A 23,598-nucleotide genomic window follows, 5' to 3' on the forward strand; every position below is an offset into this window, starting at 1 on the left:
ATAATTACAACAAATGCATTACCTTTACAAGAACAGAATTACCTGGAAAAACTCAGAAGGTCTGGCAGCATCAGCGGAGAAGAAAAGAGTTGACCTTTCGAGTCCTCATGACCCTTCAACAGGAATCCTTGGATTCACTTAGTTCTGTTGAAGTGTCATGAGGACTCGAAAGGTCAACTCTTTTCTTCTCCGCCGTTGCTGCCAGACCTGCTGAGTTTTTCCAGGTAATCCTGTTTTTGTTTTGGATTTCCAGCATCCGCAGTTTTTTGTTTTTATAAATGCATTACCTTTGTCTGTTACCACTTCAAAAAAATTCAATAAGGTCACTGAAGCAAGATTTTCCCTTTTGAAATACATGCTGAGTATTTATTATTTTATCTCATTTCTAGATGCTCTTCTATTCTGTCCTTTAGTAAGGATTCAACATCCTGGGGGTTACCATTGACCAGAAACTGAACTGGACTAGCCATATAAATACTTTGCCTACAAGAGCAGGGCAGAGGCTAGGAATCGTGCGATGAGTAACTCACCACTTGACTTTCCAAAACCTGTCCTCCACCTATTAGGCACATGATGGGATACTCCCCGCTTACCTGGATGAGTGCCACTCCCACAACATAAGAAGCTTAACACCATCCAGGACAAAGCAGCCCACTTGATTGGTTCCACATCCATGAACATTCACTCCCTCCACCACCGACACACAGTAGTAGCAGTGTACACCATCTACAAGATGCACTACAGAAATTCACCAAGGCTCCTTCGACAGCACCTTCCAAACCCATGACCACTACCACCTAGAAGGACAAAGGCAGCAAATAGATGGGAACACCACCACCTGGAAGTTCCTCTCCAAGTCACTCACCACCCCCTAACTTGGAAACATATCACTGTTCCTTCACTGTCGCTAGGTCAAAATCCTGTAACCCTCTTCCTAACAGCACTGTGGAAATATCTACACCACATGGACTGTAGTGGTTCAAGAAAGCAGCTCACCACCACCACCTCAAGGGCAACTAGGGATGGCAATAAATGCTAGCCCAGCTAGCAAAGCCCACATCCCCTGAATGAATTTTTAAAAAAATTCCAACCGCTGATGTTAAATTGACTGGTCTGCAGTTTCTTGGATATATTCTAAATCCATTCTTAAATACAGGAATTATGTTAGCTACCTGCCAGTCCTCTGGCGCTTAGTCCTTTTTCTAATGAATTGTTAAATGAGAAGCAGTATTGCCTCTGCTATCTCTTCTCTCAGTTGTTTCAAAATACGTGGGTTCAATCCATCCGGAAAATGGGCTTCATCCTCTTTGTTTAGTTTATTAGGTGCATTCCCCATAAATGCACTTTTTGTTCATCTCATTGTTCAATATCACGTCTGTCTCCTTGATAAATACTGAATTTCTGCCATCTTCCATCATTACCTGTGACATTGTCCCATCTATCCCTTAATGATCCTATTCTCATCACAGCCTTTTTTTATTGATGTACCTATAAAAAACTTTATTTTTTTTTGATGATTTACTTTTATAGTTCCTTTATTTCTTCTCACCTGCTCTGTGTTCTCCCTTATACACTCCTCTGCTGTTGCTGTCAATGTACTTAATGTATGAATCTGTCCTACCCCTCAGTTCATGTCTTTATTCATCCCTGAAGTCTCACTAGTGTTTAGTTTCTTTCCTTTTAGTGGAATATATTTTCCTGCACTTTATTGAACATGACTTCCCTAGTGTTGTTCTACATTGCTGTTTGTCAATATTGTTGCTCATTTTATTTTCCCAAGATCTATTTGCAGCCCCTCAAAATCAGCATTTCTCCAGTCTGTTAACTTGATTTTTGTCATACTAATGTTCTTTTCTATCATCATCTTATAACATGTTGTTTCATGGCCACTATTGCCCAGATGTTCCCCTATTTTTCCTTACCTGTTCTGGTTCATTCCCCATAACTAGATCCAATAGTGAATCTCCCCTTGTTGGATTTTTTGCATATTGAGTTAGAAAGGAGCCCTGTGCACAATGAAAAACTCAATTCCCTTTTCCCCTTTACCTACCTCCAATTAATATCAGGGTACTTAAAATCTCCATGATGATTGTTCTGCTTTTTGCTCAATTCTCTAATTTATCTGCATATTTTATCTTCCACCTCCCTTCCACTATTAGGTGGCCCGTGGTCTACACCAATCAATGTGTTTGATCCTTTATTTCTTTAATTGCATCCATATAGATTCTGTTTTTGTCTAGCTGATAGCTGTATCCCTTTTTCTCCACCGCCATTATATTGTCCCTAATAAGTACAGCTACTCCACCTCTGCATTTTTCTTCTCTTATCTTTTATAAATACATTGCACCCTGCAATGTTTAATTTCTAGAGCTGATTTTTCTGTAGCCATGTCTCAGTAACCCCTATTAAGCCTAGTTCCTCCCAACGCATGGGTGCCTCCAGCTCTCCTGTTTTATTATGGACACTCTGCACAGAGTGTGCAGACATTTTAATGCATTTTAATAGGATTTTCTCTCGCTTTATGTTTAGCTATTCTTTTAGATTCCTGTTTTGTATGCCTATTTATTCCCATGCCATCTGTTGTCCTCACTTTATTCTTTCCTATGTTCTCCTGCCCTTTTTACATTTAGGCTGCTGACATTTATTGTAGATTCTTCACCTTACTAGTTTAAAGCCTTTTCCACCTCCCTATTTACCTTTTCTGCTAGAACTCTGGTCCCATCCTGGTTCAGGTGGAACCAGTCCTATTGGCACAGCTCCATCTTGTCCGAGAACTGGTCTCATGGAAAGGAACCCTCTCTTTCCCACACCAGCCCTTTAACCACATGTTAATTCTACTGATCTTTCTGCTCTTGTACCAATTTGCATATGGTTTAGGCAAAAATCCAGAGATTTATTCCCCATGATGTCCTGCTTTTAAAGTTAGTGCTTAACTCATACTAGTTCATCAGGAGCTCCTTCCTGTTCCAGCTATGTCGTTTTGTTTCAACATGAACCATGATAACTGGATTTGCCGCCTCCCTTTCTAGCTTTCTGTCCAGCTGCCGTGAGATAACCCTTTGCCCTGCCAACAGGTAGGCAGCATACCCTTCAGGATTGTCGCTCTTGGCTGCAGAGGATGCTATCTATCCCCCTAATTATGGAGTTCCCTATTACTACCACACTCCTATTTTGCTCTTCCCCACTCTGGTCAGCCTTCTGAGCCATGGTCTGCATTGTGACTATCCTCCCTGCAGTCTTTCTTCTTGTCCTCAGAGGTAGAGAGTACATTGTCTGTGGGACCTCCTCCTTAACCTCTTCTCAATCCCTCCCTTTCCTGAACCTGTGTTTTCCCCTGCGGTGTGACTATATTTTGGATGAAACTGTCCAGAAATAGCTCCCACTCCCTTCTGTGTCGTAGTCTCTCCATCTCCCGCTCCAGCCCAATGACTCTGAGCCGGAGAGATTTGAGGTGGCGGTGTCTTCTGCAGATGTGTTTTCTTGGGATGGTCTTGTTATCCACAGCTCCCCCACTCTGCAGTCCGGATGCCAGTGGAGGCAGTGGTGAGTGATGTTATGGAGATGGGCGTTGGCATCCCTTGTGCTGGAGACGGTTTGGACCAGGGAGCTCAGCTCGGGTTCAAATAGGATACCACAATGGTTAAAGCTGGTTCATGTTTTCTTATTTTCCGATCCATTTGGATGTTGCCTCATACCATTGCAATCTCTTTATTCATGGTGCTGATGGAGGTGGACACACACTGCCAGAGTCTTGAGCCATATTTTGTTTGATTTCTGATACTAAGGATTTGAATCTGCTCTTTCCCACATATTCTGCTCTCTCCTTGAATATCTCAACTTTTAATCCCCCCACTCCTTCATTGGTTAAAGAAAATTGTCGAAGAATAATTCAGTGGTTCTGCTGCTCACCTCCTCCCCAGTGCCAGTGAGATTTCAGTGATGGGGTAATGCTGACTGTGCTTTCTTGAATTGTAAGCAGCACCAAGCCTTGTTCTGTCTGTCCAGACTGGACTGTGACTGGAACCGTACAGCTGAGTGTAGCACTGGTGGGTACGAATCTGGCATTGGTGGCAATGATTTGAAGAGATGAATTGCTAACCTTTGGACAAAGAATGGTTCCATTTCTTGCACATCAGTGCCCATCTTGCTAACTAGTCCAGTGACAACAATGCCTGCACTAAGGTAAAGATAGACGAAGGTAAACCTTTTCAGATTGGGATGGTTAAAGAAGTTGAGAAGTCAGTGGGAATAAATGATGGGTACTTGAGCTTTGAATTCTATGTGTGAAACATTGATATATTCAGACCCTGTGTGACCTCTGTATTGTGGAGGTTGCTGTCCACATGCTTTCTGCTGGTTTTGAATGGAATAAGTACACTGTGAATAATCAACGTCTTGTCTGTTTTCACCAATTACAGACTGCAAATGGCAATGTTGAAGCAAAAGTGGTTTGCTTCTACAGAAGGAGAGATATACCCAGCACCCTTATCGGATTGGCAGACAAACATGCAAGTAAGTTTTTTTGCTGGCTTCTTTAATGCTCGCGTGTGTCCTGCCTTTATTCTAACTAAGGAAAGGGGCAATGATTTTTTTTCCCAAACTAACTGTTTGTTTCATCTCACTGGCCCGTAGATAGAAGTGATGACCTGAGTAAATGCTGGAGCTAGTGCCACCGTTGTTGAAACAAATCCAGTAAAATGTGACTGGGATGTTGAGTGGGTAGTTTTGAGACTTAAAGCTTGGAATTGGACACTTTTGTGATGCAGTTAGTATACTGGTGTTTGGCAATGTGCAATTGAGAGATGAGCTAGAGCTTTACCATGCAAATCCATGTGCTGAATGCCCACTCTCGCCATTAGGTCACTGTGGAGGTTTGTGAAAAAGGGACTATTCTACTTCTAGAGAGAGAATAGCAGAGGCATCTGAGCTGGGCAATGGGGCAAGGCTGATAGCATTTTTCCAGGCAGTAAAAAGCTGGGGTGTTTTTCCATTGAAGCAAGCAATGTGCTTGCTGGTTAACAATTCTCTTCAAATAAAGTGACTTATAGTGAACAGTTATCTTTAATATGAATGATGTTTAGTAACGGTGAAGGGGCTTGTCTTGGTAATCTAACTATACTGTCCTGTCCTTTCACACTTTGTACATGTGTGTATCTCTGTCCTACCTCCCCGTCAATCACTCACTGGGTGCCTCTTCTCTCTCTTCTCTCTCTAACGCCTGCCTGCTTCTCCCTCCCTTCCTCCTCTCTCCACAAATCTCTCCCACCCTGGGTTGGTCTCTCCCTCCCTCCTTCCCTGGGTCTCTCCCTCTCTCCCTTCCTCCCTCCCCGGGTCCTGGGTCCCTCCCTCCCTACTTCCCTCCCTGAGTCTCTCCCTCCCTCCCTCCCTGGGGGTCTCTCTGTCCCCCCCCTCCCTCCCTGTGTCTGTCTCTCTCCCCCTCAGGTTCTCTCTGTCCCTCCCTCACTCCCTCCCTCCCTGGGTCGGTCTCTCCTCTTGCGGTCTCTCTCGCTCTCGCCCCGCCCTAGCCTCTTGGTCTCTTTAGGTAAACATATGACACTTAGCAGTTGAAGGCTTGATGATACATTGCATTAAAGTGTACCCAATATTGTCAGCAAATCTACCAGCTACATATGATTTGGCTCACAGATACCTCATTTAGTTCATGCTGAGCCAGATTGGTAAACTGGGCTCCAGGGGAATAAGGTGGAGTATTGATTTGTTAAGGTGGTAGCTTTTGCACAGTGGAATTAGAATACATTTGTCTGCAGCAATGCAGGCTTGGTTTGATCAGACCAAGGAATCAACAGCTAGAGCAATAAGTTTTGTGTGTAGTCACTGTTGTAACATATTAAAATGCAGCAGCCAATTTATGCACTGTACAGTCTCACAAATTATGATGTGGTATGACCAGAAAAACTCTTTCATGATGATAGTTAAGGGATAAATATTGGATATGGGGAAAAGTCACTTACCTTTTGAAAACTGTCATGGGATGTTTTACATCCACTTGCGAGTAGCACCTGGGCCTTGGCTTATCATGTCCTCCAAAAAACAACACCACCAACAGGGCAGCACTCCCTCTGTATTGCACTTTGAGTACATTGTGACTTATAGGTGAGAGTGCCACCATTGAAGCAAGGCTGATACCTTTACAACACAGACTTTGGAATCTGAATTGAGCAGGCGATGGTCATGGTATCAGCATTCTTGAATTCTGGTTATCTGCAACAACTCCTTCAATATTTAGAACAAAAGCTAATGTTTCCAAAACAAAAACAGAATTACCTGGAAAAACTCAGCAGGTCTGGCAGCATCGGCGGAGAAGAAAAGAGTTGACGTTTCGAGTCCTCATGACTCTTCCACAGAACTGAGCGAATATAAGGAGAGGGGTTTCACCTCTCCTTAGATTCACTAAGTTCTGCTGAAGGGTCATGAGGACTTGAAACGTCAACTCTTTTCTTCTCTGCCAATGCTGCCAGACCTGCTGAGTTTTTCCAGGTAATTCTGTTTTTGTTTTGGATTTTCAGCATCCGCAGTTTTTTGTTTTTTTTGTTTTTTATCGCTAATGTTTCCAATTGTCCCCACCCAAACCACTAAGCAGTCACTTCTCTTTCCAGATGCTGACAGGCCTGCTGTTGCCTTTAATCTTGGCCTAATGTTGTTTAATTCCTGCATTTTGACTAAACGCTTGAATAGCTTCATGCACTCCTGCCATTGCAAGATGCTTCCATCACTATAAAGATGATGGATTCGGTGCTAATGTGGGGGTTGCTTCAGTTGTCATTGCTTTGATGCTGATGGGATCTAGTTTAGAAAACAGTGCTTGTATTTCAGCAGCAATACGCTCCTCTGCTGGCTTTCCACCTCCTAGCTTTTTCCTCCCAGCCTCTCCTTAAGGTGCTTTCTGTTGCTGGTTTTGGTTCTTCAGTTGGCACAATCCTGAGTGAACTCAGGTGAATTCTTCACCTGAATGCTGCATGTTGGCATCTGTTGGACAGTGAAGGGCATTCCAGCCAAGGCAAATACCACCCACACCTGACTGCATGTGGACATTCAGGAAAGATAGGAACATAGGAACAAGGATAGACCTTTGAACCTGTTCCACCAATGAATAAGATCATGGTTGATCTGTCATCTAACTCCATATTTCTGTTTTTGATCACATCTCTTAATACTTTTGGTTAATAAAAACCTATTCATCTCAAATTTAAAATTCACAATTGACTCAGCGGCATCAATTGCCATTTGTGGAAGAGCTCCCAAGTACTACAACCTTTTGTGTGTGTTTCCTGCTTTGAGTGCATGATAAAGTTCCTTAAAATCATTCCCATCTGACAATTACTGAGCGACCACACTAGCTAATCAAGCTTTAATTAACCACAAATTAATTTAACAGTCTTTGGTGGTGGGAGGTGGTGTTGCAAAGGGTTAACAAGTGATTTCTGTAGCTAAGTTGTAAGTTCTTGAATTTTTTTTTGTGTATGGTAATGAAGTATAGAGAGGTAAATCATTTGATGCAATGAGTTATCACCTGGAATGCACTGCCTGAAAGGAGGGTGGAAGCAGGTTTAATGCTATTTTTCAAAAGGGAATTGGATAGATACTTAACAGGGAAAGATTTGCAAGGCTATTGTGAATGTGTGAAGGGGAATGGAACTAATTGAATAGCTTTTTCAAAGAACCAGCACAAGCACAATGGACCAGGTAGCCTCTTTTTGTTCTGTACCTGTCCATGATTCAAATTACCCCATCGCCTCAAAGAATGCAACCCTAGTTTGTGTAATCTTTCCTTGTAATTTAATCGGAGTATCATCCTAGTAAATCTATGCTGTACTCCCTCCAAGACCAGTATATCCTTCTTGAGGTGTGGTACCCAGAATTAAGCACTGCACTCCAAGTATGTTCGAACCAGGGCCCCCAAGCAGCAATCAGACTTCCTCCGGGGGTTACAGACACCACCTGTAGTACTTCAGCTGCAGTAAACCTGCCCCCCTCTGTTCTGGCCACTTGTGGTATCTGTTTCTCTTACCAGCTGAATATAATGTAGACTTGGCAAAGGAAATGGGATGATGTGAGCCAGTTGTAAAATTGTTTGTTTCCTTATGCTATCAGCTGTAGCAGGCAATGTCGCTGAACCTTGAGTATTAATGTAAGGAGCTCCTGGAAGTGGGATCAGTTGTGGAGCAGTAGGGGAATGAGTGGCGAAATGAAGTCAGGTATTTGTAAGCAGCCCTGCTTGCAGAGGTGAAGATTGTTTCTGGGAAGTTTTGAGACAGTAAAAGAGGGATGGGGAAGAGTTAAACTGGGAGTCAAGGCATCCCTAGAGGGGAGGAGAGAGAGAGTGAGAGAGTGTGTGTGCGGTGTGTGTGGCGCACCGTTGTTGCCATACTCTGCATACTTTGTCTGCCAGGTTTATGTACAGGGTCCCTCTAACAATGGCTCGTCCAGTGAGTTTCCTGTCCGGTCTGCTTACCAGCACTTTAATCACTTCGCTAGTACAGAGGCAGAGCCCTGGCTTGGTCACCTGATGCCATGCCTGCCCTGGAGCCACACAACAGCAGGTTTACCTGCCAGCTACCATTTTGTACTGTCTTTTGTGCTGTACTGACAAATGAAAGATGATGATGATTGTTAATGGATGCCGTTGAGTGAAACATTCAGCGATTCATCAGCTTGAATTTCTGTCAAGCACTGTTGCTCAGACCTGTCTCTGAAAGCACACAAACTCTTCAACTGCCCATATCTTCATACTTTTTTTTTAAGAAGAAAGGTTACATGTTTTGGGCCAGATTTAACCCTGTGTAGCAAACCCCCCCACCACCCACCCCCCCGCCCATTACTCTACTGCTGTCTGTGCTCTTGGGCCCTAGTTTTTGCTGCAGACCAGTGGCTGTATGTTGTGGTCCTTAGAACAGATTTAAGATTTGTACAATGCCGCCGCTGCTGTTGTCAATTGATGCCTGCCTTTTTACTTCTCCAACTATACTGCACTCATGGTCAGATGGATCAAATGAAATGTGTTTTGGGACTACTTTTACTGGTGTTCAATCCTTGGATAACTCAACAGTTTTGCAGCATTTAAAGCAATTTGTTTCAGTTTGAGAGCTGCCAGACTGCAGGAACAATGAGCCAAATCGTTTCCCTCTATGTTGTAAGATTCTGGAATCTTTGAAGAACGCTTTTATTGAATAAGCCCTGTTAAACCATAGCCTCCATTCTAATGGAAGTGAACACACTCTTGACCACGAATCAGAGTCGGTTTAAGCCCCACTCCAGAGCCTTAATTAAGTAATCTCGGCTGTGGAGGTGCAGTCTTTCAGATGCGATATTAAACTGAAGCCCCATCTACCCTCTTGAGTAGACACTTCAAAGGAGAACATTAGAATCCTTCCCGGTGGCCTGCCCAATACATATCTCTCAACCACCAGCTTTAAAACACGATATCTGGTCATATGGTATGTTCATTGTATTTGTGGGAGCTTGCTGTGTGTAAATTAAATATTAAATGCCCCCTTTTCAACAATACAATGATGACTATACTTAATCAGCTGTAAAGTACTTTCGAAACTCGAAACGTCAACTCTTTTCTTCTCCGCCGATGCTGCCAGACCTGCTGAGTTTTTCCAGGTAATTCTGTTTTGTTTTGGATTTCCAGCATCTGCAGTTTTTTGTTTTTATCTCTGCTTTGTGTTGTTCGGCCTTGGGAGGGAAAAAGGCCCGCTCCCAGAGTAGCCCCTTCCTCAATTCGTTTTCTGGAAGAGTACAGGGAATAACTGTGCTGGCCCCTCCTCTCTGTCACCCGAGTTGAGATCCGCACAGGCCAGAGGCTGAATCTGGAATCTTTTTTGGAACCAAGGAAATACTGACATGTCCCACTATTTGCTTTGCATTAATGTTACTTTGGATCCAAGGAAGGGAGAGTGGAGACCTGTCACTGAGGTTCTGCCCCTTGTATGGTGTCCTGGTATTGTTGGAGCTTCCTGGGGAGGGGGGAAGCAGTGCACCTACGCTCACAATAAACACATGTTCAGGGTTGCAATAATAATTTGGCAGTTCCAGCCCATCCACTTCCATTTCCTGTTTGCTTACTTGCCAGTGGGCTGTCCAAAATGAGGATTTCTGCCAAGCCATTGTCAATCAGAGGATTGGAGAGTTGGAGAAGACTGACATTGAAGAAGTCCCTCCCTGTCCCCTGACTGCTCCTTCTTTCCCCCTGATCTGTTCCCAAACTGCTCCTTCTCTCTTCCTGATCTTCCCCCAGCCAGACCAGTGGGTCTGCCTGAGAAGCTTTGTACCTGCCATTTGTGGGTAGCAGCCCAAAGGCCTTGATGATGGGCAGTAAAAGGAACAGCTCTTCATCTGACTCACCCCGGGTGCCCCTTTTCCTCCTGTCGTGGATTATCAATCATGCTGCTCTCCCTCTCTCTCTCTCTCTCTCTCTCTCTCTCTCTATCCCATCTACACTCGCTTACTTCACTCAGGAATGTAACTTACCCCCAATTCTGATGCACATTAGAATGTTTTTGTGTTTTAGCCACTATGTAGATTGCCGAAGATGAGATGTAAACTCTTCTAGCCAGGAATGGCCTGCAGTTTCTGTCCAAATTAATGATCTAATGTGTGCCATTGATACTGTATTACAATTTTATACTCCCAGTGTTTTCCTGACCACAAAGCATGGAGAAATGAGGAGAACGCCCACCCTTCAGCAGATCACAGTCACAATTTGTGCTGATATCTATATGTGGCGCATAAAAGAAATTACGAACTTTCAAAGATAACTGAGTAAAGCTTGGAAGCTTTCCCATAGTAGTAGAGGAAGTGTTGTACTGGACTGATATTGGCCATTTTGTGTAGCTGTCACTGCAGTAAGATATGTGAATGCCCTGTGAGGGCAGAGTGTGCTGGTGAGCTTGTTTGGGGGATGATCGGGGGGGTGGGGGTGTTGGTTCTGTCCCATGCAGTTGAGCAGTGGTTGGGAAGAAAGGGGTGGATGTGTATGCAAGGTAGGACTGTGGCCGGAGGGAGAGCAGGGATGCGGGGGCTGTGTTCCAAGAGGAGGGACTGTGGCTGGCGAAGGTGTGGAGTCTGCCCGGGGGGTGTATCTTGAGAAGTGTGGGAGAAAAAAGCCAAGGAGAAAAATATGGCGGGGAAAAGTCATTGTAAAACTGTCCTCCTTCTTCCTTAACCGAGGTTTTCCACCCACGGTCGTTGACAGGGCCCTCAACCGTGTCCGGCCCATCTCCTGCGCATCTGCCCTCACGCCTTCTCCTCCCTCCCAGAAACATGATAGGGTCCCCCTTGTCCTCACTTATCACCCCACCAGCCTCCGCATTCAAAGGATCTTCCTCCGCCATTTCCGCCAACTCCAGCGTGATGCCACCACCAAACACATCTTCCCTTCACCCCCCCTTATCGGCATTCCGTAGGGATCGATCCCTCCGGGACACCCTGGTCCACTCCTCCATCACCCCCTACTCCTCAACCCCCTCCTATGGCACCACCCCATGCCCACGCAAAAGATGCAACACCTGCCCCTTCACTTCCTCTCTCCTCACCGTCCAAGGACCCAAACACTCCTTTCAAGTGAAGCAGCATTTCACTTGCATTTCCCCCAACTTAGTCTACTGCATTCGTTGCTCCCAATGTGGTCTCCTCTACATTGGAGAGACCAAACGTAAACTGGGCGACCGCTTTGCAGAACACCTGCGGTCTGTCCGGAAGAATGACCCAAACCTCCCTGTCGCTTGCCATTTTAACACTCCACCCTGCTCTCTTGCCCACATGTCTGTCCTTGGCTTGCTGCATTGTTCCAGTGAAGCCCAACGCAAGCTGGAGGAACAACACCTCATCTTCCGACTAGGCACTTTACAGCCATCCGGACTGAATATTGAATTCAACAACTTTAGGTCGTGAGCTCCCTCCCCCATCCCCACCCCCTTTCTGTTTCCCCCTTCCCTTTTTTTTCCAATAAATTATAAAGATTTTCCTTTTCCCACCTATTTCCATTATAAAAAAATAAAAAAAAAACCCCCACTAGAGCTATACCTTGAGTGCCCTACCATCCATTCTTAATTAGCACATTCGTTTAGATAATATCACCAACTTTAACTTTAACACCTATGTGTTCTATTGTACTATTGTCGTTGACATCTTTTGATGATCTGCTTCTATCACTGCTTGTTTGTCCCTACAACCACACACACCCCCCCCCCCCCACTACCTCTCTGTCTCTCTATCTCTCCGCCCCCCACACACACACTTTAAACCGGCTTATATTTCAACTCTTTCTTGGACTCGAACTCAAGTTCTGTCGAAGGGTCATGAGGACTCGAAACGTCAACTCTTTTCTTCTCCGCCGATGCTGCCAGACCTGCTGAGTTTTTCCAGGTGATTCTGTTTTTGTATTGTAAAACTGGCTTCAGCCATCATCAGCCTCTTTAATTGGTGGGGAAAGAGTTCAGTTTCAGTCAATGAATTGTTCACGTTTATGCATCCGATATCCAATGTGCTAGCATTGCTTAGCAGAACATTTTCATAAAATGCTGTTGGAGTTCTTGTAGTGCATTAACTAGGCATCTCGTGTAGTTGATGTCACAGCTCTGTAGTGCCAATTCTAGCCACATCCTTTCCTAAACTAATGTGTGAAAGCTTCTCCTATCTTGGAGGGATGGGGCTGGCTGGTGTCTGCATCAATCAGAGGCTTTCATCTGCTTGGTCTGTCTGACCAACATGGCTGCCTGGAGACTCCACAGGCAGCTGCTGCTGTTCTTCAGAGGGAGCAGAGAAGCTTATTCCGTTGTCTGTGTAATCAATGGGAACTGAACAAGAACAGAGACCACGTGACAAAAACTCACGCAAGTTTCAGAGAAAGACCTGGCGGATTGCCAGCCAGTGTTGGAGGACAGGCTTTGGTGTCTGATGGATTAAGAGCTGCTTGAAAGACAGAGAGAGAGGCCTTTCAAACTACCTTAACCATTTGTGGTTGGGGACTTTTTCCCTCTCCAAGAAGAAAGCCTTTTGTTTGTTTGTTTTGAGTGATTGATGCCAGGAGAGGGTGTATAAAAGAGTAGTGTGCATCACTGAGCTCCTCTGTGCTAATGTGTGGGGAGGGGCCTTTGAAGTTTCTGCTTTGCCACAGTGAGCCCCTTTATTGTACACAAATGTAACTGTAGCACTGATTAGCCTAAAGCACAAAGCTACTTACTATGGTATTTGTTCAACAGTTGCATCTACAAGAGGCCTAGGTAATCCCAAAACCCAGATCACTTGATATTTTGACCCATTTAAAAGTTTCTCTTTCTCTACAAGCAGCAATGTAACTTGTCTCCCTCACGCATGCTCCCAGTTTTCTCTCTTCTTCTGAGTCGCACTGGCAGCTGCCACTTTACTCAGCTAACACTTTGCCCTGTGTGAGCCTGGTGTCAGCAGGCTGAGGGACCTTGAAGGGTGTCACAATGTCATTCACCATTTCAGGGCACTGATCAGGAGCAACAGCCCAGGCTAATCTGCTTTTTCTTTTATTTTCCCCAATTCAGTCGAAAGCAGCAGAAAACTTTGCAGCCTTCTGAACAGCACAGTGCCGATCGGGGCCTTTACCCAGTTGGCCATCCTTGTAGCCTGCCTAAATTTATTTCAGCTTTAATTCTTTAAGTTGGTTGTTGAACCAGTGCCAAATGGTGCTAAAAAAAAAATTCCATCAAATTCTCTTGGGGGGGAGCTGTGCTGCAGTACTGCTATTTTGTAGAAAGTGGGAAAGTTTATAATGGAATGTCTTGTTTGACTATCCACTTGATGGCCTGCTGAGATGCTGAGTGGAGAAATGAGGCTCCGCCTGCAACAGACTTTAGTGGGCACGTTGATGTGATGTGTTCCATGGTCTGAGATTCATGGTCATAATCACATTTCGGGTTGTCCTTCATCTTTCGCTTAAGGAGCAGGTAGCCACATCGTCCTTGCCGTGTGTGGATTCGGCTGAGTGCTGTCTGCTGACATAGAGGAGGTCAACGCCAACTGCTTTTGGGTCAGTGATGGGGTGTTGGTTCTTTGTGCTGCATGTTGCCCATGATTACATCCATCTGGATTATGGATTGATATCAGCTGCATATTATTAGCTGCTGTTTCCCAGAATTTTCAGTGTGGTTTGGAGTGCTTTCTTCGTGGGGTTTTCAAGCCTTTGTCAATGGGAAACTCGGTGTTGCTCATGATTTCTTTTTCCATTTCATGGATGAGCACAGCATCGTGGTGAATGGCAGGCAGTCAATGCGGGACAGCGCTGGGAGTCACTCAGTTGAAGCGCATCCAAGTGCCTCTGACACCACCTATATGGTGGCGTTTAGCTATATGTGCACGGTCTTTGTGTGGATGTTGCAGGACCAAGAGGCAGAGCAGTGTTCTGTAGCAGGGTAGGCTAGGGCTACTGTTGCGGTGCCAAGTGTTCTGGCTGTGCTCCCCCATGAAGAGAGTTTCAGAGCAGGTTCAACCTAATACAATTTGCCAAGTGTCGCTGAGATGAGGCCAACAGATGAGGGCCCTGTCTTATTTGGGTGGTGCTCATGGGTAAATCGGTTTCTGCGGAAGAAACGTTGATTTCTTTTCTGATGGCATTATTGTTCAGTTGGCATTCCATCTGAACTGTCTTTGTGGATTGGGGCAGAAGCATGGGTCCAGAAGTAGCATTCCAGTAGGTCAGTGTTGCTGGTGAGTGTCCTACCCGCTTCCTCTAACGTTGATTCGTGTGTCAGCAGTACTTTGTCAACGGCATAGATGAACTCCGTGATTTGGTGCAGGGCATGCCCACTGTATTGATGTTAAACAAGGGCTGCAGTAATTGATGAGAATATCCGACTTGTGCTGTCAAACCGGAGCATAGTAATCCTAGATAGATAATAGTAAGATGCATGACGGGGCTTTCCCCCTGAGTAGAAGAGAGAAAATGAGCTGTTTCATCTTTTGTTATTTGTTCGTGATTTGTGCAGGCCAAGAGCTGGATAATTGTGACCCTACACTACCGACTGAGGTCCCAGATGTTCCACAAGAAACACTGCCTAAAACTGGTGAGTAAATTGCCATCTCAGGTCACTTCTGTCTACAGTCCGCATCCCATCAGAACCCCAGGACAAAGTTGTGTTCCTGAATTTTAACTTGCCCTTTGGACTTAAAGGACAGACCATAACACTGCAGCTGCAGGAATGACAGGATGAATCTGTGATGTAAGGACTTTGACTCTGTGTGATTCTATTCTTATTGAAGGCTAAGGTGTTGCATGGAATTCATTTCACTTTCGTGTTGGCCTGCACCATGGATCTGCTGTCAGCTCCTATGGATAGCACTTATACATCTTTGGTTACTGTGCCAGTCGTATGCTATTACGTACTTTTCTTGCCAATCCATCTAATAGACTCTTTTGTGTGGTTTCCATTTGCCTATGCTTTGTACAAAACAGACTGATGTTTACTGGCTGCTAGGTTTAGCCATTTTAAATCTGCAATTCAAGGCAGGACGTATAAATATTTCCTCATCAAAATGTAAATTAATAGTTTCCTAGTCTTAATGCTGTTATGATGTTGCCTTTACTGATGAAGTTTAGCCAGTGATGGATATATTGAATCGTTCTGTCTTGTTGCTTACTGAAGATCTAAAATTTGCATGTTGTAGGCTGGAGCCACAGCCTTAAAGATTCAATTTTCTCCCTTTTAGGACAACAACTAAATAATACACACTACAAAGTTTGTAAAGCATTTTGGGATGTTTTTTATGTTTTGCATTATATAAATGCAGTCTGTGTTTCTTTTCCCCCAGGTACTGACTATAGCTGGGTACAGGTTTTGGGTGTCACCACTCTCAGCTGCTCTTCAAGTGAGCCCCTATAGTGAACTCTAGATTTTTCCCATCAGTGTTATTTACAGTGGTTACTGCTGATGTTGCAGTTACATTAATAACAAAAATAAAAGTGTTTGGAATTGAAGGAAACTACATGACAGTTGACAAAAACTGGCAAATCAACTTCAGCTTGGGGAAATATAAAATATCCTCTTTGGAGCCAAGAAAAGCAAACTATAATATTTTTTATTAAGGTGAGAAGTCAGGAACTATGAAGGAGGAGAATTTGCGTGTCCATGTCCCCAGATCACACAAAAAACGCTCATAGCCAGGTGCAACGAGTAACCAAAAGGCTAATTCAAGAAGGCTAGAATACAAAAGGAAGGAACTGTGCTTCAGTTGTACAGAGCCATGACTGGCCATTGAAAGTACTGCACTCAATTCAGTGCAAATTTGTCAAACTAATACTGGGGTTGAAAGGATTAAAATATAAGGAAGGTTACATAAACTTGGTTTGTGTTCCTTTGAGTTTAGAAGATTGAAGGGTGGTCTGAGTGAGAAACATAAAATCTTAGAAGGCTTTTGTAAAATGCATACGAGGTATTCTGTCCTCTGGTGGGGAAATCAACACCGACCATTTTGGAATGAAATCAGGAGGCCCCTTTTCATCCAAAGTGTAGCAGGATTCTGGACTCTCCGGCAAAAGGTTGTGAATACTGAGACAATTGAAATTTTCAAAACTGTCTTAGATAAGGGTATTGAGACTGTGTGTGGGAATGTAAGCTGCGAGGGGGATACCAAGAGTGCTACAAAGGGATATGGATTGGTTAAATTAAAAGCAAAATACTGTGGAGGTGGAAACTCTGAAATAGTGTTGGAAAAACTCAGCAGGTCTGGCAGCATCTGTGGAGAGAGAAACAGAGTTAATGTTTCAAGTCCAGTATGAATGTTCTTCAAAACTGGTTGAATGATTGGGCAAGAACGTGGCAGATGGAATATAATTTGGGGTCATGTGAAATTGTCCACTTTGGTAGGAAAAATGGAAAACCAGAATATTCTTAAAACGTGAGAGACGAGATGATTGTTTTAGCTCTAAAGAAGGGTCATATAGACTCGAAACATTAAACTCTTTCTTGCTCCATAGATGCTGCCAGACCTGCTGAGTTTTTCCAGCATTTTCTGTTTTTATTTTGGAGAGACTAGATAATGTGGGTATTCAGAAGTAGTTGAGAGACCTGCACATGAATCACAAAGATAACCTGCAAGCACTTGGGAAGGAAAATGCCTTGTTGGCCTTAATTGCACAGCGGTTGGCGTATAAGAGTAAGGTATTTTTTGCTGCAATTATATAGGGCCTTGGAGTAAGTACCTGAAGTACTATGCACAGTTTTGGTTCCTTTGCACAGCTTAACCAGAATGCAATAAATGTTTACGAGATTGGTTCCTAGTATGAGAAGATTGTCCTATGAGGAGAGATGGAGTAGAATGGGACTATGTTCTCTGGGATTTAGAAGAATGAGAGATAATCTTGTTGAAATATATAGAGTTTTTTTTAGAGGGCTTGTCAGGCTAGAAAGACATTTACCCTGGCTGGAGTGTTCAGATGGTCATAATCTCAGAATAAGAGGTTCAGCCAATTATGGCTTGAGATGAGAAAACTTTCTTCATTTGGATATGAATGTTAATTTTTGGAATCCTCTGAGGATTTTGGATACTCAGTTGATGACTATTCAAGACGGAGAGCGCCAGATTTTTGGGCACTAATGGAATCCAGGGATATATGGGGATAGTGTGATAAAGTGAAGCTCCTGTAGAAATTCAGCTATGCTCACTTCATATGTTGAAGCAACTTGATGGACCATATGGCCTGCTCCTGCTTCTGTTTCTTATGTTCTTAACGGATATGGAGTTGAGGTGCAGATCAGCTGTGTCTGATGGAAGAGAGCTGGAGCTACTGTGTGAGATACTCTCATGTTCAATAAATCTTGGATTGAGTTTTGGCCTGCCATTCATGCGCCCACTTTCTAGTAGGGGACACTGGAGCGTGGCAAGGGCTGAGACTTTATTGATTCTCCCTGATCTCCCCATGCTGCTCCGGCCAGGTGCATCCTTACTACTGCAGCTGGCAATGACTAACTTGGCACAGGCCTGCAATTGAACTTGGGACTCCCAGTCTGTGTAGTTTAATGCTACGGGAAGCCATGGGTGGGGAGAAGAGAGAAACATGTCTCCTCCCCTTCCTAGGTACAAAGTACAAGGGAGAAACATGTCTTAGCTTCTAACCTAATTGGGGGAGCGGGAGAGAGTTTATGGTTATTGAAGGTGTTGGCACTGGGAAACAAAATATTTTTCACTTCAAGCATTTAATGTTAGCGTTAAGCACTCCCAGATGTAGTTTTCTTCACTTGACACAACAATCTGCTTTAGCCTCAGAACAAACACCGTTTTTGAAATATAATTTTCCCTAAAGGATTTGGAGAAGTACCTTTTCTGGTTGTGTCTATTCCTTGGGTGGATCTGATTTCCAGAGGACCAGCCCTTCAGTAATAGAAGGCATCAATGTCTCTGAAAAGCTGCAGACACAGTGTGGGATCTCCTAGTTTGAAGCCTTACTTTTGACTGTCAAGTTAGTAATGGAGCTCCGGTGTCCTGAAGTGTTTTGTCCTGGTATTCACCTGCTCCCTTAGGCACAGGCAGAGTGAGTGTGTGAGGATCTGCCCCTGGACTTTGTTGGCTGCCTTGCTCAATGTGCTGTGCATCAGCAACTGGTGTAATTTTTTGTTGTGTTTTTAATTGCAGAAGATCTGGAGGAGGAAATGGAAGCAGAAACGAACTTGGACAACCCACAGCAGTTGACAGAGAAACAGCAACACCAGCTCAAACATCGAGAGCTGTTCCTATCACGACAGCTCGAGTCCTTACCAGCAACGCACATACGGTAAGCAGATGTATGAACTGTACTTGCAATCTCCCTCCTCTCACCCACAAAATGTCCAAGTACAACTTGGTAGGGAGCAGAATTGTCCATGTGAGAAGCTGTTGGTTGCAGCAGGAATTCTAGTGTTGCCGAGTTATAGCTGATACATTTATTAAGATGGTCTACTGCCTTGCCTGGGGCAGGAGAACCTGTATTACTGCGCTGCACATCTTGGATCAATGACACCCGAAAACTGTCACTAGCCTGGATAACTTGCACAGCCTTCAGGTTATCTTTACTTCATTAAGATCCGAAATTTGATGGTACATTCTACAGCACAGCTTCCATGATAGCAGCAGTTGGACATAAGGCTGACCCATCATATGAAGCAGTCCACCTGTTTAGCTCTCCGATGTGACTTCTCAGCCTCCAGGTACAGGTAAACTAAAGTAGAGGTTTTCAACTAGGGGCCGTAGGTAGATTTTAGAGGTTACATGAGTTGGTTTCTTCCATCAGTAGTCTCTCCTGTACATTGAATTGAGTTAAATAATCTGAGCTATAAAAAGACTGTATGTGTAGGTTTTTTTATTGTGGTTCTATACTGTTGGTCACTATTTGCATGTGGCTCAGCGAGTTCATTTGTGTATCCCAGATTCACCCTGTATCTTTCAATTGTTACATTCATTACTTTTGACTATTAAATAAGATAGCAGGATTTATAACGTAAAACTGAGTTGGAGGTGGTTAACTTGCAAGTTTAGTTTCTCGCTGGACCAAGATAGTGCATGCTTTCCATAAAAACCATTTCCTTCCCTTGTGTTTTTTAAGAGAGACTGGTTTGGCCTGCTGTAACTTTCCTGATTTAACTTGCACCAGGTGCAGGGAGGGGTTTTGGGGATGGCGAGGGGCTACCATCAATGGACAGCATGTGCCCCCACCACTTGTCCTTGGAGGGCAGGCTGGAAGGAAAGACACTTTCCAGTCTGTGGGCCTGTGACGAGGCCAGAAGCAGAGTTAGGGCTTGGTATAGAGATAACGGGAAACCGAATGCTTTCAGACAAGCTGTGGCATCGATCCTGCTGCCCTAGCTCAGATCAAGAAATTTCACATAGGCCAGTGATCAAACCCATGTTCTCCCTGTGTGTGTTTTAGAACCAGTCGGAAGGTACATCTACCAACTGAGTCAATGGAATGAGTGTATGTACCAGGTGGCCTCAGGAGGGGAAGGGGAGGATAGGTAGAAAGCACTTGCCAGACTCTGGGCCTCCATTAAGGCTGTAACAATCCAATTTGATGCCGTCCTTCAATGTATTCAGTCTGAGCTAATAAAATAGCTGAAGGTATTATCATGATTTTTCTTGGAATTTTATGTTCATGACATGTGCTTCATTGATGGATGGATAGGCCCAGTATGGTTGCTTGTGTCCATTATGCCAATGCTGTCAACTATTTGTGAAGGGGTGAGTAGGAGGAAGGAAAAGTGCTGCTGCAGTTGGCACTTGGAGGACTTATGGCGATGAGGATGGGTGGGTACAGTTGCTCTAGGCCTTGGTTACTTTTCTTGTACTATTGGCCATTACTGCCATGGTTAAGCCATGGTTAACTTGAGTCGCTGGTTCTCCACCATGTTGGTGTTTGGTTTCTAAATGCTTGTTATGATATGGGGTCCCAGATTTGTTTTGTAACATGGTTCCTCAGAAGAAAAAGGGTTGAGAACTTCCTGGCTTAGAGGAAGGGGATGAAGTCACGCTAATGTACATCACTGTGACTAGTATAAAGCCACTGATGGTAAATACACTGCTCTGTCAACAACACAATACCTATCCCTACCTGGCTTCATTGCAATATTGTACTGCATATCCCAGTTCTCTCTCAGGCATGACCTGAGGTCATTGGAGTTCTTTGCTTTTGAACTGTTCAGAGCTGCAGTAAAAAATATCTGATGAGCTGGAATCTGTTTTCATGAGGCATCTTGTGCCTCTAACTGGGTTTTTGAGGCTTTATTCACCTTGACCTGCCTTTCCCGCTCATCTTGCAGGAGCAAAGTCACTATCTGGCCACGAAATTGCTGAAAATTCAGCAGATGTCAAGAACCTCCAGAGTGACCTCAGTTACATAACTCTCTTAATGTGAGTGTGATTCTAAAATCCCACCACATAGATGCACAGTGTATCCCATTTGGTATTCCACCAGCCTTTGGACATGCATTGTTCCGGGTTGTATAGCACACCCCCTTTAAATTGCGTTGTTTTAATTGTATATTAATTATGTTAAATTGTAAGCAGCTTATGGACATGAACTGGGTGTTCACTTGTGCTCCTGTTGCTACAGATATGGTTATTGGGTTAGGAGATGTATGCTTGTAATATGTAACTCTAAATAAATGCTTACAGAAGTGTGTGAAGGTTAGACCCAGTTCTGCCCTTTACAAACTGGCTTTCTGGAATATAACATGGTACCAGAAAATGGTCACCTACAGGTGAATGTTGAAACCAAGAGGAATTATTTTAGACACAGAATTATAATCCTAGTAGCTATTGTGGAAAATAGCACAAGGAAAATGTAATTTATCAGGGTGTGATTACCCTTCGATGTTCTCAGAGCCTGAACCATTTGACTAGTGGAAGAACAAAATGGATATGTGGGTACTGGTTACGCCCCTACCAAAGACAAAACAAGGTATGGCTTTGGCATTGTTGGTTCCTACAAGAAGTGAAATGGGAAATAATGGGAATGCCCATTGGTTGGGTAGTGACGATCATTTGGACCTTCAATTAGAGTTCTTTGGATGAAATCCACGCGAAAGATGATCTGTTAAATGTCTATGTGGCATGATCAGACTTTTTGATAGATTTTGGGAAACAGATGCTCATTCCATGAAAGAATATATCATGGACCTAAACAGATCATTAAAAAACTTGACAGGAGACTCATAGATGTTTGCAGCACAGAAGGAGGCCCTTCAGTCCATCGTGTCCCCACCAGTCAACAATAATGGGCAATTTTCTACATAGCCGGGTAGATGCCAGTGTTGTAGCTACACTGGAACAGCTTGGTTAGGGGCATGGCAAGCTCTGGAGCACAAGTTTTCAGTACAATTTCTGGAATGTTGTCAGGGCCCATAGCCTTTGCAGTATCCAGTGCCTTCAGCTGTTTCTTAATATCACGTGGAGTGAATCAAATTGGCTGAAGACTGGCATCTGTGATGCTGGGGACCTCCAGAGGAGGCCGAGATGGATCGTCCACTCAGCACTTCTGGCCGAAGATTGTTGCAAATGCTTCAGCCTTATCTTTTGCTTCGCTGTGCTGGGCTCCTCCATCATTGAGGATGGGGATATTTGTGGAGCCTGCTCCTCCAGTGAGTTGTTTAATTATCCACCACCATTCATGACTGGATGTGGCAGGACTACAGAGCTTAGATTTGATCTTATGGTTGTGGGATTGCTTAGCTCTGTCTATCAGTTGCTGCTTCTGCTGTTTGGCATGCAAGTAGTCCTGTTTTATAGCTTCACCAGGTTGACACCTCATTATTAGGTATGCCTGGTGCTGCTCCTGGCATGCCCTCTTGCACTCTTCATTGAACCAGGGTTGATCCCCTGGCTTGATAGTAATGGTAGAGTGGGGGATATGCCGGGCCATTAGGTTACAGATTGTGTTTGAGTACAATTCTACTGCTGCTGATGGCCCACAGCACCTCATGGATGCCCAGTCTTTAGTTGCTCGATCTGATCGAAATCTCTCCCATTTAGCACGGTGGTAGTGCCACACAACACGATGGAGGGTATCCTCAATGTGAAGGTGGGACTTCCTCTCCACAATGACTGTGGCTCACTCCTACCAGTACTGTCATGGACAGATGCACCTGCGGCAGGCAGGTTGGTGAGAAGGAGGCCAAGAACGTTTTTCCCTCTTGTTGGTTCCCTCACCACCTGCTGCAGACCCAGTCTAGCAGCTATGTCATTTAGGACTCGGCCAGCTTGGTCAGTAGCGGTGCTACTGAGCCAACCTTGGTGATGAACGTTATGCCCCCTTGCCACCCTTGGTGCTTCCTCCAAGTGATGTTCAACATGGGGGAGCACTGATTCATCAGCTGAGGTAAGTGGTAATCAGCAGGAGGTTTCCTTGCCCATGTTTGACCTTAAGTCATGATGTGGTCTGGAGTCGGTGTTGAGACTCCCAGAGCAACTCCCTCCAGACTGTATACCGCTGTGCCGCCACCTCTGCTGGGTCTGTCCTGCGGGTGGATCAGGACATACCCACGGATGTTGTTGACGGTGCCTGGGACATTATCTGTAAGATATGATTCCGTGAGGATGACTATGTCAGGCTGTTGCTTGACCAGTCTATGAGACAGTTCTCCTAATTTTGGCACTTGCCCCCTGATGTTAGTAAGGAGGACTTTGCAGGATTGACAGGGCTGCGATTGCTATTTCTGGTGCCTAGGTCGATGCTGGGTGGTCCATCCAGTTTCATTCCTCTTTTGTGTCTTTGTAGCGGTTTGATTCAACTGAGTAGCTTGCTAGATCATTTCAGAGTCAACCACATTGATATGGGTCTGGAGTCACATGTAGACCAGACCAGGTAAGGATGACAGATTTCCTTATCTAAAGGACATCAGTGAACCAGATGGGTTTTTACAATCAGTAATGTTTGTTATAATCAATACCTCATGGTCATCATTGGACTTTTAATTACAGATTTTAATTGAATTCAAATTCCACTATCTGCCGTGGTGGGATTCGAACCTAGGTCCCCAGAGCAATACCCTGGGTCTCTGGATTACTAGTCCAGTGACAATACCACTGCGCCATTGTCTCCCCTGTAAAGGAAGAATGTGCAGAGCTATGGGGAGAAGGCTG

At 44.4% G+C, this 23,598-nt stretch overlaps 1 protein-coding gene across 5 annotated transcripts in view; it reads left to right on the forward strand.

The window, feature by feature from the left end:
* LOC121272605 (metastasis-associated protein MTA1-like) overlaps window positions 1–23,598 on the forward strand; it is a 123,515-nt gene that overhangs the window by 54,724 nt on the left and 45,193 nt on the right. For 4 of the 5 annotated variants that reach the window (XM_041179268.1, XM_041179269.1, XM_041179270.1 and 1 more), the window contains exons 3-5: window positions 4,419–4,512; window positions 14,979–15,056; window positions 18,622–18,760. In XM_041179268.1, coding sequence (XP_041035202.1) covers window positions 4,419–4,512; window positions 14,979–15,056; window positions 18,622–18,760 — 311 coding nt within the window. Of the gene's footprint in view, window positions 1–4,418; window positions 4,513–13,900; window positions 14,024–14,978; window positions 15,057–18,621; window positions 18,761–23,598 lie in introns of those variants that run through there. The other variant, XM_041179271.1, reaches the window with a different exon arrangement.

This window comes from Carcharodon carcharias, chromosome 34, assembly GCF_017639515.1.
Source record: "Carcharodon carcharias isolate sCarCar2 chromosome 34, sCarCar2.pri, whole genome shotgun sequence".
In the NCBI taxonomy this organism is placed as follows: domain Eukaryota; kingdom Metazoa; phylum Chordata; class Chondrichthyes; order Lamniformes; family Lamnidae; genus Carcharodon; species Carcharodon carcharias.